The 24441-nt window shown below is 43.1% G+C and overlaps 1 protein-coding gene, 1 non-coding gene and 1 pseudogene across 2 annotated transcripts in view; all 3 read left to right on the top strand.

The window, feature by feature from the left end:
- The window catches only part of RAB7A (RAB7A, member RAS oncogene family), a 70651-nt gene that overhangs the window by 33268 nt on the left and 12942 nt on the right, over window positions 1-24441 (top strand). The window contains exons 2-3 of the mRNA XM_047097105.1: window positions 16715-16775; window positions 18299-18425. Coding sequence (XP_046953061.1) covers window positions 16723-16775; window positions 18299-18425 — 180 coding nt within the window. The 5' untranslated portion in view covers window positions 16715-16722. The remainder of the gene's footprint in view (window positions 1-16714; window positions 16776-18298; window positions 18426-24441) is intronic.
- On the top strand, window positions 22715-24014 carry LOC124524717 (ATP synthase subunit s, mitochondrial-like; annotated as a pseudogene).
- On the top strand, window positions 22967-23073 carry LOC124525296 (U6 spliceosomal RNA). Its single transcript, XR_006965481.1, has one exon. It is a non-coding gene; the product is annotated as a U6 spliceosomal RNA (small nuclear RNA).

Genomic DNA, 24441 nt, shown 5'->3' with positions numbered 1-24441 from the left:
GAGAAAAAATGTTAAGAAAATAGTAAGAGAAAATATAGTTACAGTACTGTCCTGTAAAAAGTACACATATAAGTGGACCCACACAGTTGAGACCTGTGTTATTGCAGGGTCAAGTCTGTTTGCTCTATCTGTTCTTTTGGTTGACCTACTACAAAATAAAGTAGATATTATCATGACATTTCACCCCTAAATGCTCAAGTCTTTTCATCTAGACTGTGATCCCTTCCCTTCCCTGCTTTTGTGTCATTAACTTTGAAAAGATCAAGCCAATTGTCTTAACAGAATGTTCCACATTCTGGGTTTGGCAGGTTGCATCCTTTGATAGTCAATGTGTCCTCTAGCCCTGGTATTTCTTGTGTCCTGGAAATTACAACTAAAAGCTTGGGTAAATTTAGGTTATGTGTTTTTGACAAGAACATTTCATAATGTCTGATTATCCCACTGTTGGTGGGAATAAGTTTAATCGCTGTATTAGGGTAGTCACAGTTCTGTACTGCTCTTCCTTCCCAGCCTCTGTGATTAGGAAGTGATCTGTGAAATGCTGTTTCAGTGCCTTGTGGATCTTTAATTCCCCACCCACCTTTCATCTATGGTATTAGCATCATCGATGATCTTGACCTGAATCTTTCCTTTTCATTCAGGGTTGCAGAATTTTTTTTTTTTTCTATTTCAATCATTCCTTCTGGCATTCATCTGTTCAAAATTTTTTCCTACTTGTCAGCTGGTACAATTCCTATTAAAAAGGCAGGGTACATTGCTTTCCTCTAATTACATATCTTCAGAATGAGGAATTATATGAAATAATCGTTTCTTGAAATAATTTTGTTCATCAGAATTTACACTTTATGATGCTCTTGGTAGCTGATTATAAAATCACGAAGCCAGAAAGGAATCACATGGTTCATTTAGTCCAGTCTTGCTGCCGTGATGAATGACCTACCTCCTGTTGCCCGTGACAGTGTTTACCAGTGTTTAACGGTGGTTACCAGTGTTTTTTGGTGTAGCCTGCTTTTTATTGAGCAACTGGTAGTTACTGTTCGTCATTTCGAAACTTAATTGTTTTCTTTACTTAAAAAAGATTTTTTGGGGACGCCTGGGTGGCTCAGTTGATTAAGCGTCCAACTTCAGCTCAGGTCATGATCTCACGGTTTGTGGGTTCGAGACCCGCATGGAGCTCTGTGCTGACAGCTCAGAGCCTGGAGCCTGCTTCAGATTCTGTCTCCTTCTCCCTCTCTGCCCCTCCCCCACTTGTGCTCTGTCTCTCAAAAAAATAAATAAAGATTAAAAAAAATTTAAAAAGAAGGATTTTTTTAATGTTTATTTTTGAGAGAGAGAGAGAGAGAGAGAGAGAGAGACACGGAGCACGAGCAGGGGAGGGGCAGAGAGAGCCAGAGACACAGAATCTGAAGCAGGATCCAGGCTCCAAGCGTGTCTATCAGTAGAGCACATCAATGTTAGTGATAATTTTCTGCATGTGTGAGTAGAGAGGCCAACTGAAGACAGAAATTTGTTCAGTTTTGGAGGCGTTATTTGTGTTACCCAAGGATGGTGAGAAGGAGCAAGAAGGCCTTTCCAGTTAAGAGCAGTGTCAACTGGCAGAGTCAGAAGTAGAAACATCTCGGGCACTGGAAAGGGATTGAATTTGGCAAAATGAGAAAGTTGTGGCTAAGAGCTGTTTCTTTCAAGGCATGGGAATAGCGTATGCAGTCAAGGCTGTCTCTGTCCTGCTCATCACTCACGTGGACTGGCTGGGAGGAATTACCACAAGGATACTGGGGAGAATCTCAGGGAAGTCTTTTTCAGCCCAGCTTAGCATGAGTGGGAAGGTTGTCATCTCTGTGGAACATCTTGAGGTTGCTCATCTCTCCTCCCTTGTTGACTTTTTTAGTTTTTCTAAGGGCCCAAATTATTTTTCTTACTGGGAGTTTGTGCTCTTTACATCAGTTGGTACCATTTGGGTGGTTTCCTCTTTTTTGGCTATCGTGAATAACGATGCTATGAATATTTGTGTGCAAGTTTTTGTGTGGACATGTTTCATTTCATTTCTCTTAGGTTCATATCTAGGACTGGAATTGCTGGGTCATAAGGTGACTCTGTTTAACTTTCTTTTTTTTAAGTTTCTTTTTTTATTTTTGAGAGAGAGCATGCACAGAGGGGCCGTGAGAGAGGGGTACAGAGGATCTGAAGTGGGCTCTGTGCCAACAGAGAGCCCGATGAGGGGCTCGAACCCTCACACCATGAGATCGTGACCTGAGCCAAAGTCAGATGCTTAACCGACTGAGGCCCCCCGCCGGCGCCCCTATGTTTAACTTTCTGGGGGACTGCCAGCCTTTTGCAGAGCAGCTGCACAGTTTTACCTTCCCACCAGCCCGGACTGTGTGGGACTTCCGGTTTCTCCACATGCTCATCAGCACTTGTTACTGTCTGTCCTTTTGATTATAGTCATCCTAGTGGATATGAACTGTGTTCTTCTGTTCTCTCTACTGACACCTGGGTCTGACTTGCGTGTTCTGCATCCTTTGTGCCTAGTATGTGGCACTGCTTAACCAAGCTGCATGCTGGCATTGAGATTCCATTGAGAATGTGAGTGGTTCAGCACCTACCATGTGGATCGACAGCTTCCATCAGTTGTTTACCTCTAGGCTAATCAGGAGTTGATGGGTTTGGCTCATAGTACAAGAGGGATACTCCTTGTAGGATCCGGGGCTGGGAGAGTGTGGAGAGGCAGGTTACAGTGGAAGGGGAATTTGGATGTGGTAAGCAAATAGACCAAAAGGGAGCGGGGGCCTATCCTGGGAAGGCTGTAAGAGTTAGTCCAAGGAGCTCTGCCTTTGGTAGCTAACATTGTGTATGTACATTATGTATAACATTATGTAGCAAAGCAGACTAAATAGAGCAGGGGGACTCTGGGGCTAAGGAAATAAAGTGCAGGAAGTAGCAAGGATTCAAAGTGAGGTTGTTCCAATGGAAAGGAGAGGTTTGGGGAGGATTAGTTATGGGTGGGACTAGATCAGATGTAATGCTTAAAGGAACATAGGAAATAGTGTTGAGTCTGAGCACAGGAGAGAATGTTCCTCTTGAGAAGGACAGATTTGGGTGGGTGGATTTCTGTATGTAATGTGACTTTAGATGCTGACAGAACACATGACAAGTGTGTGTGCAGCAGATAACCTACACTGGAATCTGGATTTGATGTCCTCAATGAGGTGGGAACTGAAGCATCGCAAGGTCACCACTTCTTCCATGTCATCCCCTCAAATATCTGCAGACAGCCTCTGATTACTTTCTCTCTCTTTTCTTAAGTTTATGAACGAGGGAGAGTGAGAGAGAGAATCCCAAGCAGGCTCCACCCTGTCAATGCACAGACTTATGAACCTTGAGATCATGACCAGAATCAAAGTCAAGAGTCGGATGCTTAACCAACAGATGCCCCTGTTACCGTCTCTTCTTTTAGAACACCTTAATTGAGGTATAATTGCCGTATAGAAAATGCCATACCTGTTTACGCTATACACGTTGAGTTTGACACAACACAGTTTGACATCTGTGAAACTATCGCCACAATCAAGACAATGAATGAATGTATTACCCCGAAAAGTCTCCTAAGGCTCCTTTGTAAATCCTCCCTCCTGCCTACTTCCCCTTCCTTTACCCATCCCCAGACAACCACTGGCTTGCTTTCTAGTTTGCATTTTCTGGTATTTCATTTCAATGGAATTGTGTGTGTGCTTTACGTAGATGTGCATTCTGTGGAGGTACTTTTGGGAGAGAGGTGTCTGCCTTTTCACTCAACGTCATTATTCTGAGATTCATGAATCCATGTTGCATGTATCAGATGTGATGCGGCATTATCCTGCTGTAGTAATCTTATGAAAAATTCAGACAGAAAGTTTGCTATTGAAGAACCAGTATTTTTATTGTGTTGTCAAGAATGAAAGGTGGAAGGTTATCGATAATGAAACAAGGAATGGCCATAAATTGAGATTTGAGATGTTTGAGGACTTGTATTAATCCTGGTGAAATGCTCCAGAATTGTTTAGACCAGCACTGTACTATAAAACTTCCTGTGATAATGGAAATGCTCTATATCTGCACTGTCCAGTATGGTAGGTGCTAGCCACAGCTGGCTATTAAGCACTTAGAGTGTGGCTAGTGTGGCTGAGGAACTTATTTGACTTCACTTAATTTCATTTAAGTAGTCACCTGTGGTTAGTAACTACTGTGTGGGGCATGTAGTAACTACTGCATAGGACATGTGCACTGTCCAAGCAGTCATTGTTTGCCAAGCCCTCGTGGGCCATGCACACTGTTGGAGTTGGGGATCCAGGGATGGAGGAGAGACTGCCTTCAAGGAGAGCTTTCCTCTTCCTCCGCCCCCAGTTAGGTGACAGACAGACACTCAGGTAAGTCACGATTCCATATGATAAAAAGGGACATGGGACCCAGATGCCCTGGGGCTTGCAGAGTGGTGTCCCGGAAGACAGGCTGTCAAGACCGCCTCGACATTGCCCCTTCTCAGATGAGCAGGCTCCTGGGTACATGATGGGGGTGGGACCCTGGGGAAGGAGCGCCAAGTGCACTTGAGACACGAGGCCTGTTGGGATGGAAATGATGCCTGTTCTAGAGAAATAGTGTAAGGTTTGGTCGTCTAGAGTGCCCATGGCGAGAGAGGCTTTAGCTTTTGTGTGCCAGCTCCAGCCATGGTGGATTCGTCCCCTTGGGCCCTGTGCGCATCCCAGCTGTCTTGGCCCCAGACAGTTCTTTTTGATCCCTCTGATGTCTAGCTGCTCCTCAGACCTGACCCCTCACAGTCTTGATCTTCTCATTTCAGCCTTTTAACATCTCCCACTGAGCTTCCTGGGAACTTCTCTGAGGCTAGTAAGGAATGGAAAACAAGTAAAACATCCTGACCAATTAGTTTTGACACGTTGAACACTCCTTAGGCATTGTGGGTACAGCTGTTCAGTCTTGCTTTTGAAATGTTCCAGTATTCCTGCTGAAAACAGTTCTCTCCCTTGCCATACAGCACTCTTAAAGTACTGTGTGTATATGCCCCGTGTAATGATGATGTCTTCTTGCCTACCAGACAGCAAACCTCTAGAAGGCAAGGCCAGCCATCTATTATTCTTTGTACTGCCCTTGTGTGCCCAGTGAATGCTGACATTCCCATTTTAGCACAGGCATCTAGACTGAAGTCCTAAAATCCTAACACAAACAAGTATTCCCTCAGCAGTGAAATTTGAGATACAACTGAATACAGCGTATCTTAAAAAAAAAAAAAATATATATATATATACACATACACACACACATATATATAAATATATAAATATATAAATATATATATATATATATATATTTTTTTATATATATATATATACACACACACAGGAGCACCTGTCTGGCTCAGTTGGGAGAGCAGTCTTGGGGTGGTGAACGCGAGCCCCACGTTGGGGGTAGAGTTTACTTAAAAAAAAAAAAAAAAAAAAAGATTTGACTGCAGGGTTACTCCAGGCCCTCTCATAGGAGGAAAGGGGAATATGATAAAACTCAACTGAGCTCATATTTTTCCTAGACTTGGAAATCCCTGTAAGCTGTAACATGAAAGTAGTTGATATATGAATTTCAAAATACACGTTTCTCATCAGATCCTTGACTCTGTTAAAGCAGTGGCTCTTGAACTTTCCAGGATACAAACTACTTCAGCAGGGCAAGAAATTCCACAGCCTCTGCCCACTGCCCAGACATTTATGTCCCAGGCGTAGGCTCCCTCTTGGGGCAGATTCCACTCTAGGTTGGTCATAGCTTAGTCCTACCCATAATATCTCTTCATTTATTGGGTGGGTATAATGGAAACTGGCAGAAGGAAGACTTGAGTCTGTCTTGGGCCTTGGGAAGGCTAAAGGAGGCTTCTTGCTGAAGGCAGCATTTGACCCAAAAGGGAAAAACTACCTACAAACTCTGGTGCCCTGGGCACAGAGAACCTAGATTTAAGGTTTTACAGTTATTGTGAAATACAGTTGTGTTGAAAGAAGGGCATTAAGAGATTGGCCAGTTGAATGGCAGGGAAGGTGCTCTAGGCCAGGCAAGTGACTTTATTCAATAAAAACAAGACAAAGGTTAGTTAAACCTAAGAGTGGCTTGCTTGCCTAAATGCCTGTTGTGCATCCAGAGATAGTGATTCTTCTGACCTGGTTGCTAAATTCTGCTTTCCAGCCTTATCCTGTTGTCTCAGTTTCTGGAACACCAGCACTATCCTCAGCTCCCCCAAAGTGACTTCATGATTCCACAGAAAGGGCTTTTATCAAAGCCCTCCACTCATCCCCTTCCCTCCTCCTTGCCAGACTGGCACCCTGCCAGTCCTGCCCCTTGCCCAGAATGGGCCTTTTCCTCTCTCATGCCTTACATCCCCTCCTGGAAGTGTATGACTGTGACCTACTTTTTTCTCTCCTTCGCTTTCCTGTACCTGCACCCGGTTCTTGTACCATCTGATTGTGGGGTTTCCAAACAACTCCAGTTTCCATCTTTCTTGTTTGCTTATTGGAGGGACATTTTTGCTACTGTTTGAAATTGTGGCTTCAATTTTAATTCAGTAGGTCTCACAACCTCATTTGGTGATGTTATTTCTCTTGCCTTTCCTCTGGGCCTAGAATTTTGAAACCATTTTTATGTTTAACTCAGGCAATCTGTTATGTCCCTCTCCTTTTTCCTCTTTCTTTTAGTAGAGGATTTCTCTGATTTGCTAATCCTTGGATTGTTAGAGTAGCCACACTTCAACTCTCCTCCCCAAAGGACACTGAACACCCTTAAACTGTCCTGTAAGGAACACTCAGTTATCTTACTCTTCATGTTTACCCAGATAAGATGCTTAGTCTAGAGACAAGCACACAATGAGTTTTCAGGAGAAGCACTTGGTAATGTTTGATCTTAGGCCTCTGTGTAGCTAGTCTTCCTTCACTTCCTTCACTGTATTTCCTATGCCCATCTAACAAACCTACCTTCTGCAAACCAGCATAACTTCTTTCTTCCACCTTCTGGCTTGGAGTGCTGGTGAGAATTGTTTTTATTTACCTTTATGACATTGCATGGCTGTCTCGCTACTGTAGAACCCTTATGCAGTGTCTTTCAGCAATTGGAATTGGCTAGGTGATATTATCTGTTGAAAATTCTATTCTTTGGGGGCCTGGCTGCCTCAGTCGGTAGAGCTTGCAGCTCTTGATCTCGGGATCATAGTTTGAACCCCATGTTGGGGATAGAGATTATTTTTTAAAAATCTGCTCTTTTTCTAACTTTTCACTTTTTTTTTTTTAAAGCTTATTTATGTATTTTTGAGAGAGAGCACACAAGAGGGGTAGGGGCAGAGAGAGAGAATCCCAGACAGGCTCTGCACAGTTAGGGCAGAGCCCAATGAGGAGCTCAAACCCACAAACTGTGAGATTATGACCTGCACTGGAGTCAAACTCTTAACTGACTGAGCCACCCAGGCACCCGTTCACTTTCGCTCTTAAGCTGCTCTGTTGTAGGAATCCAGACTCCTATTATCCTTCTCCCTTTCTTTCTCAAACTGATCTTAAAACAAGTTACTTTGGGGGCACCTGGCTGGCTTGGTTGGTAGAACATGTGACTCTTGATCTCAGGGTCATGTTGGGTGTGGAGCCTACTCAAAATAAAAAGCTACTGGGTGCCTGGGTGGCTCAGTCATTTGAGCTTCTGACTTCAGCTCAGGTCATGATCTCGTGCTTGGTGGGTTCCGGCCCCGCATCTGGCTCTGTGCTGACAGCTCAGAGCCCAGAGCCTGCTTTGGATACTGTGTCTTCCTCAGGGGCGCTTGGGTGGCGCAGTCGGTTAAGCGTCCGACTTCAGCCAGGTCACGATCTCGCGGTCCGTGAGTTCGAGCCCCGCGTCAGGCTCTGGGCCGATGGCTCAGAGCCTGGAGCCTGTTTCCGATTCTGTGTCTCCCTCTCTCTCTGCCCCTCCCCCGTTCATGCTCTGTCTCTCTCTGTCCCAAAAATAAATAAACGTTGAAAAAAAAAAAGAATGGATACTGTGTCTTCCTCTCTCTGCCCCTCCCCCACTCATGCTCTCTCAAAAATAAACATTAAAACAAATTTTTTTAAGTTACTTCTTATCAAAGTCATAACATAATTTTTTATATAGTCTTCCTTTTTTTGAGAGAGAGAGAGAGAGAGAGCGTGCACGCGCGTGCGGGGGAGGGGCAGAGAGAGAGGGAGACACAGAATCCCAAGCAGGCTCCAGGCTCTGAACGATATAGGCTTCCTTTTTAGAAGGTATGTGCCGTGTTTCCAACCTAAGATTTCTATGGTGACAAAACTAACAGTCGGCTTGCCCTCAGACCAAAAGCTGATCATCACAGATGATGATTTATCAAGCCTGAATCTGGGACACATTTGCCATAAAAACTTGCCACAGTATTTTTATTAATGAAAATAAATTTACACATTCTTGATTTTTTCCTCCAGATATTCCTAATTTGTTAAAAGTATGAATTGTATTTACAATTTTTTATGGAAAATCTCAAATATGTACAAAAATAGCATGAGCAGTACCATGCGCCCAATTTCTCAACATGTTACTGGCTCGTGCTGGTCTTGTTTTGGCTATACACTCCATCTCACCCTCTGAGTTATTTGGAAGCATGAAATGCCTTTTTGATCTTGGTGGGCAACCCAGTGTAGTGGCTGAGATGAACACTCATCCACTAATTGGTCGTGGGCTCCAGTCTCACATCTGAATATTTTTACAAATCCAGTGACCACCTACGAGCTTCTGTTTCCTCATGTGTTAAATGAGAATAAGACCTTATAGGCTTGCTGTATTAACTGCATGACCTTAGTGAAGTCTATAATGTAGTGCCTGGTTACAGAGTGCATTCAGGAAGGGGTCTTTTATTCTGTGCTCTTCAACTGTTTAGGCCCTAATCTGATTCTTGACTTTGGAAAGTTAAAAAGAGCCTACCTACAGTAGACATTACTGTTCAGGTTGATAACCAGCACAATAATAGTATATGACTGCAAATGCCTTCCTGGTGTCTCCCCTGTGACCTTCTCCAAAATTTTACCAGCACATGTTGCTTGCTTATTTCATTCTGACCCTTCTATTTGTTGGTTTTGAGGACAGGGTATGCTGCTGGGTCTTTAATGGTCAGGTACAGAGCACGGAGTCTTGGAAGAAAATGGGATGGAGCTGTTCCATGCTGGTTAAAGTTTAGAATGGTACTTTTGAATCCACTCAGAAGCCTACAACTTCTGGAATCTGCGTCCCCATGATGCTTCCCTTTCAGTACTATATTTAAACCATGTATGCAATAAATCACATTATGGTAGGTAAAACAGGCAGAGACCATCAAAAACAGCTGAGAGATACCTGGTTGAAATGTTTGACCTCTGCTAATCTAAAGAAATGCAGGTGGAACCAGTTGACCCTCTTTTCTAGCTATATGACTAACAATGATTTGTGCTAATGATAGCTGGGGTATGGTGAAATGGAAATACTAGTTCACTGCTGGTGTGGGTGTTAATAAAGCTGTTCTGGAAAATAATTCGTCAGTATGTTTCAAGGGCCTTTAAATTTTTCATACTATTTTGTTTAGTGATAACACATTTGTGTGTCTGCTCAGGTTATGCTGACAGATCATACACATAGGTTCATCTCATAATTAAAAGTAACTGCATGCTTAATAACAAGGGAATGAGCGGGACTATCCGTATGCTGAAATAAATCATGCAACCTTAATGTTAATAACATGGGAGGATATTTAATATACAAAAAAACCAGGATGAAAAGTTACATACAGCATAATCTCAACCACCTGAAGGAACGCTAGAAAGACCTATACTCTGATGCTAATAGTGATCGTTTCTAGATGAAATTGTGGATGCCTTTTTGTCTTTGCTTCATTCTTTTGTGTACCTTTCTGAATTTTCTGCAATTCAGTACTTTATTTGGGGGACAGGGAGAGACAGGGTAGCAGAAAAGTCAACTGTATGATTAGGACCTACGTGTTACAGGTAGGCAACTTGGTAGCACCAAGCAAATAAAACTATCAGCTGATTTCTCTGTCCCATCCTTGTTGCACCTTTAGCATTTGTTCACATATTTAGTGCTGTCATTGCATCAGACACACATGCAAATCACAACGGCAGTTATGACCTCAAGTCAGTGGTTTCCAAACCCTGTGTGTGTGCCTCAGTTGCCAGAGGGAACTTTTCACAATGCCTAACTGAGGACTGATTCCCCACCCTGGTGAAACAGATCCTCTTTGCTGTGAGAGCTGGTATCACAGAGTGACATGATGGTTGATTGTTGGGGCCTGCACTGACATGCCTGATAATTCTAGCTCTGTCACTCAATTGCTGTGTGTCCTTGGACATGATACAATACCTCGTCCACTTCCATTCCCTGCATTTTACACTGTTGTCTTAATGGCTTTGCAGATGCTTTGCTTTCAACTATTTTTTTTTAAATCTTTCGATATTTTTGAGAGAGAGAGAGAGAGAGAGAGAGAGAGCATGAGGAGGGGAGGGGCAGAGAGAGAGGGAGAAGAGAATCCGAAGCAGGCTCCAGGCTCTGAGCTGACAGCACAGAACCCAACGTGGGGCTCAAACTCACGGACAGGACAGTGAGATCATGACCTGACCCGAAGTTGGAGGCTTAATCGACTGAGCCACCCAAGTGCCCTGCTTTCAACTTCTTAATACTGTACTTCCTTAGAGCCTCACCTCCACTTGACTGCAGTCATTGTGAGTTTGTGATCACCACGCAAAATTGCACTGGCCAGACTTTGCAGTGGCCTGCTGACCCCCAACTTTTGCCCCTTTCCTTTTGGTCCAGTTTTTTTCATATCAGTTCTTTGTTTTCACTGCCCTCCACCTGACCATTTTCTGACTGACCCTGACAGGCCCTCGCTGACCCTGCCCAGCCCAGACACCCCCACCCCCCTATCGGCTTTTTTTTTTTTTTTTTTTTTTTTTTTTTTGAGAAAGCGAAAGGGAGCAAGTGAGCAAGGGGCAGAGAGAGAGAGAATCCCAGGAGGGGCTCAGAGAGAGAAGTGGGGCCCACCTGAAGTGGGGCTTGAGCTCACCCAAAGCAGGGCACAAGGTCACTCTGTATGGGACTTGAACCCACGAACTGTGAGATCGTAGCCTGAGCCGAAGTCAGATGCTTAATGCCAGAGCCACCCAGGCGCCCAGTCCAGCCCCTTGAACAGTATTTTCCTGACCTTTTCTACTTGGGCTTTCTTTGTTGTTGGGCAGTTGGCTTCTCTGCTTCAGAGATGAAGAAAGTGATAACTTCAGGCTAATAGAGGAAAATTCTAGCTATTGATTTATTATACAAGAAAAATTATCCTTGAGGGAAAGAATTGATTCAGCATATGGAATACTGTTAGTGTTTGCTCAGAAAAAAAAGTGCCTATTGGGGTGCCTGGGTGGCTCAGTCAGTTGAGCATCGACTCTTGATCCTGGCTCAGGTTATGATCTCACAGTCTGTGAGTTTGAGCCCCACGTCAACACAGAGCTGCTTGGAATTCTGTCTCCTTCTCTCTCTCCCCCTCTCCCTCTCTCCCTCTTCCTCCCTCCCTCCCTCTCTCCCTCACTCCCTCTCTCCCTCTCTTTCTGCCCCCTCCTCCACTTGCATGTGTGCATTCTCTAAATAAATACATAAACAAACAAACAAACAAATAAATAAATAAATAAAATGTTTAGGGGTGCCTGGGTGGCTCAGCCAGTTAAGAGTCCGACTTTGGCTCACATCATGATCTCACAGCTCATGGGTTCAAGCCCTGCGTGGGGCTCTGTGCTGACAGCTCAGAGCCTGGAGCCTGCTTCAGTTTCTACGTCTCCTTCTCTTTCTCTGAACCTCCCCCACTTGCACTCTGTCTCTTTCCCTCTCAAAAATAATAAACATTAAAATAAATTTAAAATCTTTTTTAAAAATTTTCCCCCCTCCACAGGTCACAATAATATAGAATAAAGAAAACAAAGCTATTTGTAATTCTGTCACCCAGGAAAAACCTGCTAATATTGTGTGTATTCCTTTCAACTTCATTTTTACATTTAAATTTTTACTCCTTTGGGAATCTGTTTTGGAACATGAAGTATAGGGATCTTAATTCTCATCAGAATTTTTCTGGCTGCCTTCACTTAGTGAATTTTTTTCATCCTTTTGCTACTGAATTTTATAATGCTATATTTGTCTGAGTTGTTCATTTCTGGGCTCTTTTTCTGTTTAGTCCTATTCCAGACCCATACTTTTAATACTGTATAACATACTTTCCAAGACTGTTAAGGCAAGTCCTCTATCAATATTCTTTTGGGGAAAGGAATGGGAGGGACTCCTGTGCACTTATTTTTATGAATAAAGTTAGATTATCAAGTTCCAAAACAACCCTTAGTATTGTTTCAGCAGGGGAGAATTTTTGTCTCTGTATTAAGGATTTCTGTTGGGAATATCTCTTCATTTATTCAGATTCCCTTTGTTTCAATAAGATTGTCATTTTAAGTTTTGTTTTTTTTTAATTTTGAGAGAGCAAGAGAGAGAGAATCCCAAGCAAGCTCTGTACTGTCAGTGCAGAGCTGGATGCAGGGCTTGAACCCTCAAACCCTGAGATCCTGACCTGAGCCAAAACTGAGAGTCAGACACTTAACTGACTGAGCCACCCAGGTGCCCCGAGATTGTCATTTTCTTATTTAAGTCCTGTGCTGCTGTTGGGGCACCTCGGTGGCTCAGTCAGTTAAGTGTCCAGCTTTTTATTTCAGTTCAGGTCATGATCTCACAGTTCACGAGTTTGAGCCCTGCATTGGGCTCTGTGCTGACAGTGCAGAGCCTGCTTGGGATTCTCTCTCTCCTCCCTCTCTCTCTGACCCTACCCCATTTGCTTTCTCTCTCAAAGTAACTAAACTTTAAAAATTTAATTAAAAAATAATAAAAAAAATTAAGTCCTACTGCTGTTAACCATTGCAACAGTTGCAGTGTATAAATGTGGAAAATCCTTCAGGAAAGTGAGTTAGTGAAAGTCATGAAGATGTTTATACTTTTGACTCAGTAACCCCATTCCTAAACATTATCTATAAATTAAATTTAAGAAAACCTTTTTTCCTGTGTGAGAATTTGACCTTTGGTTAATTTTGTTTCCTGGGAACCTGATAAAGGCAGATTGTTGCTTCTGTTGCTGGGCACTGTGGCTTATGGTTAAATGTCTCCTGGTTGGTAATTGCATCCGGACAGGGAGAGGCTGTGCGTCATACTGATGGGCCCCCATGCTTGGGCTTCACAGAGCACAGTGGCTCTTGTGCTGGATGTGTCCCTCACATGGAGCCAAAGAACCTATTCAAAGAGATGATTGGCTCCCCTCAGCAGTGAAGGTTTTAAGTCAGGTTGAACCCACACTCTCTCCCTGTACCTGAGAGCTGCTATGTGGATTGTTGCACGAACAGCTAGCAAGCTGTGTTCCTGTCCCAGTCCTCAGTAGACAAGTGCCAAGTATGGCCTGTGATAGTCTTGTGAGTCTAAGAAGATTGCTGTGTCCCAAAGAAATGATCCCACAAACTGAAGTTCAAAGATGTTCTTTATAGCATTACTTTCCCCAGATTTTTGGTATAATATGTAAAAGGCAGGAATGGCTATTTAAACACTTAATTCACTCAAAGGAATATTAGACGTGAAGACTATAACAGAAGCAAGTACTAGCAACAAGGATAAAGAATAATATAGGAGGAACAAAATACAGATTGTGTGCTGGGGATGTGCACCTGCTCTAGTGGGCACTTAGGAGACTTTAGTACTGTGTGTTCAGGTGTTTTCTGGGATCACCGTGACTGAAGAAAACCCTCAGGGCTCTGCTGCTCAAGAGAGTCAGCCTAACAAGGTAGCTACACAGGTGGGCTTGCCTGCAGCCTGTGTGAGCAGAAACACAAAGGAAACAAACATGAAATCTGTCATGTGGGAACAGCAAGGTGAAGCGCATTTCTTGGTGTTTTTTTAAATAAATTTAAAATCATCATTTGTTAAATTAGTATTTATAATATTTACTTTTAAGCCCTCTTTATTATTTTTTTAATGTTTATTCATTTTGGAGAGAGTGCAAGAGTGCCAGAGAGCTTGAGCCGGGGTGGGGAGGTAGGCAGATAGAGAAGGGTACTGAGGATCCGACGCAGGGCTCGAACTCACGAACCGTGAGACCATGACCCAAGCCTAAAGTCGGACATTTAACCGACTAAGCCACCCAGTTGCCCTTTGTTTATAATATTTAAAAGCCATTAAGTAATTCTTGGTACATCAGTGAAATTCCCTAAACCAAGTTATGGAAATCCCTTTTCACATTCTCATAATCCTTCCTAAATATTCTTCAAGGCTTTCTTTGTAAAGTTTCTCCTCTTTTTTCATCCCTTTCCTTAATTTGCCCTTCAAATTTGAAACTTGTCCAACTGTCATAATCTGATCTCTACCCCAAAATGTAGACCAGACCTGGGTTGATTTTTTTTTTTTTATAACTTGTTTTATTTTTTATGGTTTTAAATTTACATCGAAATTAGTTAGCATGTAGTGCAACAATGATTTCAGGAGTAGATTCCTTAGTGCCCCTTACCCATTTAGCCCATCCCCCCCCCCATAACCCCTCCCATAGCCCTCAGTTTGTTCTCCATATTTATGAGTCTCTTCTGCTTTGTCCCCCGGGTTGATACTCTTAAACCTTGGTCAAGGCAGTCTCTGGGGAGGAAGGGAGGGGGTGATGGGGCTCCACAGGTAACAGGTGATTTGGGGTATACCTCTCACTGCGGGGGCGGGAGGCACGGGGAACTAGGTACGATGGAAGACTAAAGGAAACAGGTTTTGCACAAACTCAGCTCGTCTTGTACTGCCCCCTAATTGGCACTAATGGGAGTTTTATAGACAGATACTGGTGGGCAGAGATGGTGTCTTCAGTAGACCTGCCAGGGGAGTGAGGCTTTGGGCGGTGAGAGACAGCATGACCCTTGGGTGTGTCATGGGGCCTGGTTTACATGGGGCCTGGTTTACAGTTTACAAAACTGTCTTCTGGTCTCGCTCCCACTGCTGCACTCTTTGAGAAGCCATGGAAAACGCCACCCTCAGGGGCATAGGATTCATTATCTAACCCTGCCCTATGGGGCATTAGTCAGTTGTAAAATTTCCTTTCAGTTTGTGGTCTTTGTTGCAGTGCCACCTGTTGAAAGAGCAGTTGACAGCCAAGCACCTGGAAATGGGGGAGCGTGGCTTCATTACCTTGTCTAGGCTCTGTGATTTCCTGGTTCTCTCCGTGCCTTCTGGAGTCTGTTCTGTTACACATCTCTGTATTTGACACTCATTAAAACGGTAGCAGCCAACATTTGTTAACTACTTACTATATTCTAGTGACCGTCCGGAGCATTTTAGTCACTCAGGCCTCATAGTATCCTTAGGACATGATGGCTATGATCCCTGTATCCCCATTCCAACAGAATGGTTCGATAATTTGCCTGAGGTCACACAGCTAATAAGTAGCAAAGCCAGAGTAAAAATCTAAGTAGTCTGGGAACACTTTTTGCATGCTTAAGTCACACTGTAGCCAGTACTATCGGCTTCAGCCTTCTAGAAGCTCATTGGTTAAAAATGAAACTAAAAAGTAGCTTTTCTAGGACCCAGTCCTGACTGCCTGTTCTCCCAAACTGTAGAAGAATGACAGGCTTTATTGAACACACTTATTTACTTTTTTATATGTAAACACTTATTTCCCCCAGTTCCACTGGAGGCAGGAGGTAGAGTTGACCCTGGCCTTGTTACTTGTAGTCTGCTGCCCTAGCTGTTTCACTGTCTGGTGAGGATAATGGGCCAGAGCTTGGTAGTGGTTCTCAGAAGATGTAGATGTCAATCTTGAGGCACTCACATTCAGTCTTGAATTCCTGATTCTGGAGGAGAACATGGGCCTCCTGCTGGGGATTCCAGCCGTGCCTGAGGAGTGTTCCTCCAGCAGTCTTAGATAAGTCGCTGCCATTGGGGTCCAGAATTTAGGACTCCTACTCTCCTGGAAGTCACTGAGTCAGGTTTGGGACACCGAGGGATAATTAAGACAGGAACCCTGTCTTGATAAGTAAACAGGGGCAAGTTCTGGAATAGAGATGAACACAGATTAGGCATCTGACATATTATATGGTCAGTGGTAGGGAAGGCTGCCTAAAAGATGTTCTAGAAAACAGTGATCCCAGGAGCTACAAGGTCAGGTATTATTCTCACGCTAACCCAATATTTGATAATAATTCTCTACGTGGCACTGGAGATGCAGCAGGGAATACATCTGTCTTTGCAGAGATTATTGGAAAAGGGAGAAGACAGATGTAATAGATGCAAATGTGAAGTAATGGTAGGTTCTCTGAAGAAAACTAAGGCCACGTAAAGGGATAGAGAGCAGATAGGGAGAGGGGGTGCTACTTTAGATAAAGTGATCACCTCTCTGATGAGGTGCTGTTTGAACAGAGACTTGAATGAAACAGGACCGAGCTGTTGAGTAAGTTGGGAGCATTGATCCAGACTGATCCAGGAGGGAGAATCCATTCTTTTAGGCCATTTCGAGGGGCAGGATGGCCAACAGGGAGGCTCAGGACACAGTTCTCCTGCGGCTCTTGAGAGGTTTGTGCCAGGGGAGGTGGTTTGCCTTGGTAATTCTGTCACACTCACAGTGTGTTTTCCTTTCTCCTTTTAGTTTGAAGGATGACCTCTAGGAAGAAAGTGTTGCTGAAGGTTATCATCCTGGGAGATTCTGGGTAAGTGGCTCTCACCATTTGAACTGACACATTGGTTTGGATGAAGCCTCCTTTGAAGCCCGTGCCCTCCACGCTGACACCTGCCACTTCCTTCTCTAGTAGTGGTGGCATGAGGGCCCTAGGTCTCCAGCTGTTTTGGGCACAGCAGAAATGTGAACGATCTCTTGTTATATAACCCTTCGTTCCATGATCTTAGGCATGATTTGGGGGGAGGGGGGGCTATTTAAACTCAAGAGCAGTTTCATGGAGTCCCTTTTTTCCAAGCTGGTTAGACTAAGGAGTGCTGTTTAAGTAGATTTGTTGCCACTGACGCCATGCCTAGCAGCTGTGGGGCCTAGCAGTAGCTCAGAAAAGGAGACTTTTCTGAGGTGACCTGTGAAACCTTAGACCAACTGAAAGCTGGGCCTTTTTAAAAATAATAATAATAAACACGGGTGTGCCTCCGTATCCCAAAGTCCCCTGCCCTTTAAAAAGGCAGTGATTTTTCTACTCTGGCTGGCTTTTTCAATTGCCTGAGGAGCCTTTTAAAAGTTGGTGTTTTTCCAGACCAGTGGGTAGGGCCGAGTTGGCAGTACCTTAAATACACACATCTGTCTGTCTGTCTGTCTGTCTCCCTCCCGTACTCTTAGTGACTCTAGTGTGCTGTCAGGATTGAGAGATACGGTGTTAGGCCCAAACTTGCCCAGAAAGAATCACCAGGCCTTTACTTGATTCCAGATCTCCTGGCCTCTCCCCTGAAAATTCAGATGCAGGTGGCCTGGATTGGAGAACACTCACTTCCTTAAGCCGTAACTGTACTTCCAGGTGCTCTGCATATACAGATAAGAATGTTCCTTAGTGAGAAAGGAAGGTGAGCCAGTTGGCTTTGAAGAAGGCTTTTGCATCATCTTCAGCCTGCCCTAACTAATCTCATCACCAAGAAATCCATTGTCTCTTTGCTGAGTTCTCATACTGGGGCAGGGGGAACATCTCTGGAAGAGCTTACTTTGAGGTAGATTCTGATTTGGTGGAATACTGGTGCTTTCTCGTTCAGATTTTAGACTTTGAAGCAGCAGGTGGCTGACTGGTGTATATGTCTGCTCTCAGCCAATGGCTTCCTCCTGCCATTACTTTCTTGGACTGAATAGCAGCCTCTAAATGGAGAGACACCGAAGACATAAGGGATATTTTTGGAATATTGGAACGATCTTATTACTGTAGCTTCTTTTACAAGGAGAGTATTTGCTGACATCTTTCTGGAAGGAAAAAATAATATTAGGCTCTACCATCTGAGGTGCTTGTACCAAAACTTACAAGCAGCTTTTCAACATCTGGACTACATTTGTACCCTCTATTTTTATCCCAGGAGAAAATACAACCTCAAATGAATAATGCTGGGCAGTTTGCTGGCACTGCCCTCTGTTGTGATTACAGTTCTTTGTTTTCTTTCAAGATAGGCAAGTCTCTTCAGAGCTGCAAATACCGGAATCAGTTTTCAGTCCCTTCCTAGTTGACCTATACTTGTGGTTTTTCTCCAATTTCAGAGTTGGTAAGACATCACTCATGAACCAGTATGTGAACAAGAAATTCAGTAATCAGTACAAAGCTACAATAGGAGCAGACTTTCTGACAAAGGAGGTGATGGTGGATGACAGACTAGTTACAATGCAGGTAAGCACATGTCACAACTTTGCCAATCAAATCTTGTTAGTTCATTCATTCTGAACCCTTTTTTTCATGCCTAGGCATTTCCCCTCCCTGTTCTTCAGTTCCCACTACTATATTCATGGATAATTTTCCACAGGTGGTATTGCCGAGAAAATACAGGACATCAAGTATGACCGTATATTGCATGAGACATACTAGAAATTTTTCATTGTCGTTCCAAAAAAGTTCAAATTTCATTGGACTTCTGTTTTGGGGTTTTGTTTTTGTTTTTGTTTTTGCTGAATTTGAAAACACAGTCCTCTGTCTTATTGTGTCTCCAAAATGTCTAACTCATGCCTTTTTTAATATCCTTGCATAGTTTTTTAGGCCAGAACATCTTTGGGTCTCTCCTAGGTTCTTACAGTAGCTATTAATGTAGTTCCCTGTTTTTCTGGCTTCTTTTCATCTGTCCTGCCTGTAGCCACCAAAGTTGAGTTTCTTTTAAGCCAGCCTGGCTTTTGCATGTATCACCTTAATCTTTCAAGGGCTTCTCTTGCAACAGTTAGGATAAAATACGGGTTCTTTCACATGGCCTTTGGAAAGCCTTTGCGTTCTGGCTTTTTTGTCTTTTGCCAGCTCTTCCAAACCATGTGCTGCTCTTACAACCCTGTCCTTGCACATGTCTGCTTCCAGCCCAGCCCCTTTGTCCCATCTCAGCCCATCCCCAGGTCTCCAACCTTTAGCCCAGGTGTTGTATTTTCAAATTCCTACCTCCACAGCAGTTATTTCTTCTTATATTAAATGATGCCCTTGGCAGACTCAGGCCTCTTGAGACAAATATAGTTCTTATCCCACTGTAGTCCTAGCAAATGCCAAGTTTGCTGAAATGTTTGAATGATCCAGGCGTTACAGATGGTTTTTATGCACATTGACCTCAAGCTGTGACGTGCTTCCAGAGAATAAAGACTCTTGACACTTCCTTGACTCACACCTCCAGGATGCAGTTAATATGGATTTCCCCTCCCCACCTTCCTCACACATACACATAGAGATGTTTAAAATACAACTAAAGTTTTTTTTAAGTTCTAAGTTTTATTTGACAGAGTGCACACGCTCACATATGTATGTGAGCCGGGGAGGGGCAGAGAGGGTGAGGGAGAGAATCCCAAGCAGATTGCCAAGCTGACAGCCCGAAGCCTAGTGTGGGGCTCAAACTCAAGAACCATGAGATCATGGTCTGAGCTAAAATCAAAAGTTGGATATTTAACCAACTGAGCCACCCAGGCTCAGACTAAAGTTTTAAAGGCCAAGCTTGAGAGAAAAGGTAATTTCCAGATTACAGGAAAGAAGATGGAACTGAGAACTAGTGATAAGCCCAGGGGCTTCTGTCATGATGCTTTAAAAGCAACTTTATAACCAGGACTAGAGTTTTATCACTCACCATGGGCAAGAGAAGTGACTACAAAAGGTGGGAAAGCTGGAACTAGGAATCCCCTTGGAGAGAAAGAGAGAGGGAGGGAGAGAGACTCCCACTCACATAGGACCTTGGAAAGATGTGGAAACAGGAACAAATGCCTTAATCCAGTGAAGTGGCAGAGCTCATGCATGAAGTAAAAGCTTGGGGCTTTTGCCTCTTTGCCTTCTTGTTGGAGACGCTCAGTCCCACTATGCTCATGTGTGGGTTCTGAGCTTATACTCTACATGGTACAGAAATGTTAAAGAATTTGACATAAACCTATAAACCCCTGCCACTCCTGACACAAGCAGAGTCGAGACCATTTTATAGGAAGACTTGCAACCTCAGAACAGAAGGTGAGCTCATAGCCACATGAGGAAATAACGTACCACAAAAGATGTTCACAATGACTAGAGATTTTTAGAAAGGGAATAGAAACCATAGAGAAAAAGGACACTATAAAAAATGAGGATATGGAAAACATAGAACTTCAAGAAGTGAAAAGATGGTCATTGAAATAAGCCAAACGAACAGTTAAACTGCAGGTTAAAGACACCTGAAGAAAACAGTAAGCTGTAAGAACTGAGCAAATTACCTGGGAAACTCAAAACTGCAGAACACCAACAAGCAAAGTCTGTCTCTGAAGAGAAGAGACTGATTACTTAACAACAGTTAGAGGAGTTCTCAGAGACCATAGAAGGCAGAAGGGAACAGAATAGCTTCAGGGTACTAGAGTAAAGTAGCACCCGAGGATTCCACATGTGTACCAGCCAGACTAAAAGCTGCATCCCGTACCTAGGAGAAACAGAGCTATAGGACCAAGCTGTGGTTTTGACGGCGATGTGGGCTGATTCAGAAGTCAGACCCCAGGTCCTCCTGGGTTTGAGGCCATTATAATAGAGCCCACATACCATACTAAGCTTGCACCCTATACTGCTGCACTACTGGAGTGAACACCATCTGAAGAACCACTGGTCACTGGAGTCTGGAAACAGTGGGAAAGAGAACGTGTTCCTTTTTTTTTTTAATATTTATTTTTGAGAGAGTGCGAGCAGGGGTGGGGGGGGAGGGTGGGCAGAGAGAGGGAGACACAGAATCCGAAGCAGGTTCCAGGCTCTGAGCTGTCAGCACAGAGCCCAGTGCGGGGCTCAAACTCATGAACGATGAGATATGACTTCAGCTGAAGTCAGACACTTAATCGACTGAGCCACCGAGGTGCCCCAGAGAACGTGTTCCTGAAAGGTTGAAAGGAAAAGCTGGCCCTCATGCTGTTGCAGGCAGCTTGAAAGACTAGAAGTAAATGAGAGACATCATCTCTGGACAAAGGCATCATCAAGGTAGATCTTGAAGAATCCTCACATATTTTTCACGGGCTTTTAGCAACATGCAATAAGATGATCCGAATAAGAAAACAAGACAAGAACCAATGGAAAGTTCCCTGATCTTTCAGAGTGGTTTTTATATTTCAGAGAAATAAGACAATCTTAGATATCTGGAGAGAAGAAACTAAATAAGTGTGTAAGTTAATAGAATTTATAAAAAGAAAATACAATAACCAAAAGGTGGAAATCTGAGAATGTTTTTAGCAACAGATCAGTATGCTAGAAGAGAGCTGAAATGAAGAATGGTAGGAAAGAGAGGTACAAACAGGATTCAATAGATAGGTCAGACTTCCTTTTAATCAATCTCAAAACAAAGATCAAAGATAATATTTGCTGAGAATTTGCTAGAACTGATGTGGCACCAATCCACAGATTGAGGAAGCCCGAACTCCAAGATGGATAAATAAAAAAGAAATCTCGATGAATCATAATGAAATTACAAAAAAAAAAAAAAAAAAAGGGGCGCCTGGGTGGCTCTAGATTTTGGCTCAGGTCATGATCTCACCGTTGTGAGATCGAGCCCCACATTGGGCTTCATGCTGAGCATGGAGCCTGCTAGGATTCTCTCCCTCCCTCTCCTGCCCCCCTCCCCTGCGTGCACTTGGTCGTTCTCTCTCTCCAAAAAAAAAAAAAAAAAAAAAAAGACAAACTTGAAAGCATCCAGAGAAAAAAGATGATCTTGAAAAGGAGCAAAAATGAGGCTGTTGACTCCAAACAGTAACCGTGGAGATCACCAGGCAGTGGAATATATTCTGAAAGAAACCTTGACCATAGTATTCTGTCTCTACTAAAAATACTAAGAATGAAAGCATATATCCTTAAGTTCCACGGTGAAAATTCTAAAAGATGTACTTCAGACAGAAGGAAAGTGATTTCATTTGGAAAGGTTAGGAAGATAAATTGAGGTCAACTTTAATTGTATACATGTATTTATTGTTAGAATTATGACCGTAATAGTAAGAGTATGTAACTTCTAAACTATCATAGAAAACCAGGATTGGACCTCTGTAATTTAATGTGTGGAGGAAGATTAGTGACTGCTGTGGGTTTTTTAAATTCCTTATATGGTTCAGGAAGAAGCTAGAAATCAGTCAGTAGTAAACATTAGATGGAATCAAGTATGCATGAAAAATTTAAAGGTAACTTACTCTGAATCCATAGCAATTTAAACTGTGATATTGTCAGAGACAGATCAAGGGAACAGAGAGCACACAAACAAGCCACCCCCAGCTGGACACTGAGTAGAGAGGTGGCTTCTAGAAGACTAGCAAAGTGGAGTTACACAGTAAATGGGACGGGCCAGTGGTTTTCCCTTTATTTATTTTTTAATTTTTTTTTTCAACGTTTATTTATTTTTGGGACAGAGAGAGACAGAGCATGAATGGGGGAGGGGCAGAGAGAGAGAGGGAGACACAGAATCGGAAACAGGCTCCAGGCTCTGAGCCATCAGCCCAGAGCCCGACACGGGGCTCGAACTCACGGACCGCGAGATCGTGACCTGGCTGAAGTCGGATGCTTAACCGACTGCGCCACCCAGGCGCCCCAGTGGTTTTCCCTTTAAATGAGGAGGAGTAACCAAGAGGGAGGGTTCAAGACCTGAATGAAAAAAATACAAAATGAAAACTTTAAAAGTAAAAAAAAAATTTTTTTAACCTTTGGTGTTTAAAATAGAGAAAGCGAAAATCCTAAAGGATTGACAGTAAAACTACATTAAAGTAAACATTTGAGTGCTCGCTTCGGCAGCACATATACTGAAATTGGAACGATACAGAGAAGATTAGCATGGCCCCTGCGCAAGGATGACACACAAATTCGTGAAGCGTTCCATATTTTTAAAAAGAAAGAAAGGAAAAAAAAAAAGTAAACATTTGAATAATAAGACTCCCTAATGACAAAAACAAACCACAGACCAGAAGAAAATGTTAATAATGCATCATAGTATCCAGTCAACAGACAACCCACTGGATAACTGGACAAAAGACATCAGCAGGCAATTATGAGAAGAAGCCTTTAATTCCAATGGCTTAACTGCAGGGAATTGCAAATTTAAAAAGGCGACAGGGCAGGCTGGACCACTGTAGGTGCAGGGAACACCTCCTCTTCCTTACACCCTCCGCTTCTCCGATGCTATCAAATGATGCCTTTGGGAAAAACTTGCCAGCAGTTGTGTGGCTTAAAGAAACTCCCGTGGTCCTGTGACTCCAGATACTTCTGGGCCTGGTTGAATAAAGTGGATGTCAACCCTGAAGGGACAGCATCCATGTGGCTACTGTGCGGTGGGGCCATTCTGCACTGCCGTGGCCAGGAGAGTTGGCAGAAGGACTATAACGACCTCTCAGCAGGCTCCCTAGACAGACAGGATTCAGGCAGTTGATGCACCGGCTCTTAAATCCTGAGCATCGGGTTTGGTCCCATGGAGCACTAACAGCATGCTAGAAACATAAGGTCATGCACGTGTCATTATATTGAGGATCATTGTTGAGACTTTGTAAACTTAAAAATTTACGACAAAGTGTGTTGGAAATGGAAACAATTCTGTGTGGGGCTATCACAGACAAAGGCATCATTTCTCTCCATCACTTAAGTAAAACCCTCAAGTGTTTGCTGTTAAGTGATCTTCCTGGAGTAAGAGAAAAAGAAAACCTTGTCCAAGCCTTTAAGATAGTACTGCCTTCTCTGGAACTAAAATTAGATTTGAAGTAAAATTATAATATTCAGTGAGTGTTTTATTTCATATGGAAGCAGCCCAAGTGTCCATCCACAGATGAATGAATAGACAAGACGCGTATACATACAATGGAATGTTACTCGCAATAAAAAAGGAATGAGATCTTGCCATTTGCAACACCATGGATGGGCCTATGCTAAGTGAAATAAATCAAAGACAAATACCATATTTCACTTGTCTGTGGAATCTGAAAAAAACAAATGAATAAACAAAAACAGACTCATAAATACACAGAACAAACCGGTGGCCACCAGAGGGGAGGGAGGGTGGGAAGTGGGAGAAACAGGTCAAGGTGAAGGAACAAACTTCTGGTTAAAAAATAAGTAAATCATGGGGATGGGAAGAAAAGTGTCTTATTTCAATATAAAGTATTATCTGAAATTGTTAATGGTATAAATTAAAACATTAAAAAAATAACTTAAAAAAAATGGGGCACCTGGGTGGCTCAGTCGGTTAAGCGTCTGACTTCAGCTC

Source organism: Lynx rufus, unplaced genomic scaffold, assembly GCF_022079265.1.
Source record: "Lynx rufus isolate CCGP_SWC_20201006 ecotype Redwood Valley unplaced genomic scaffold, mLynRuf1.p SCAF_4, whole genome shotgun sequence".
Lineage (NCBI taxonomy): Eukaryota > Metazoa > Chordata > Mammalia > Carnivora > Felidae > Lynx > Lynx rufus.
This window is presented reverse-complemented; position numbering and strand designations above follow the sequence as displayed.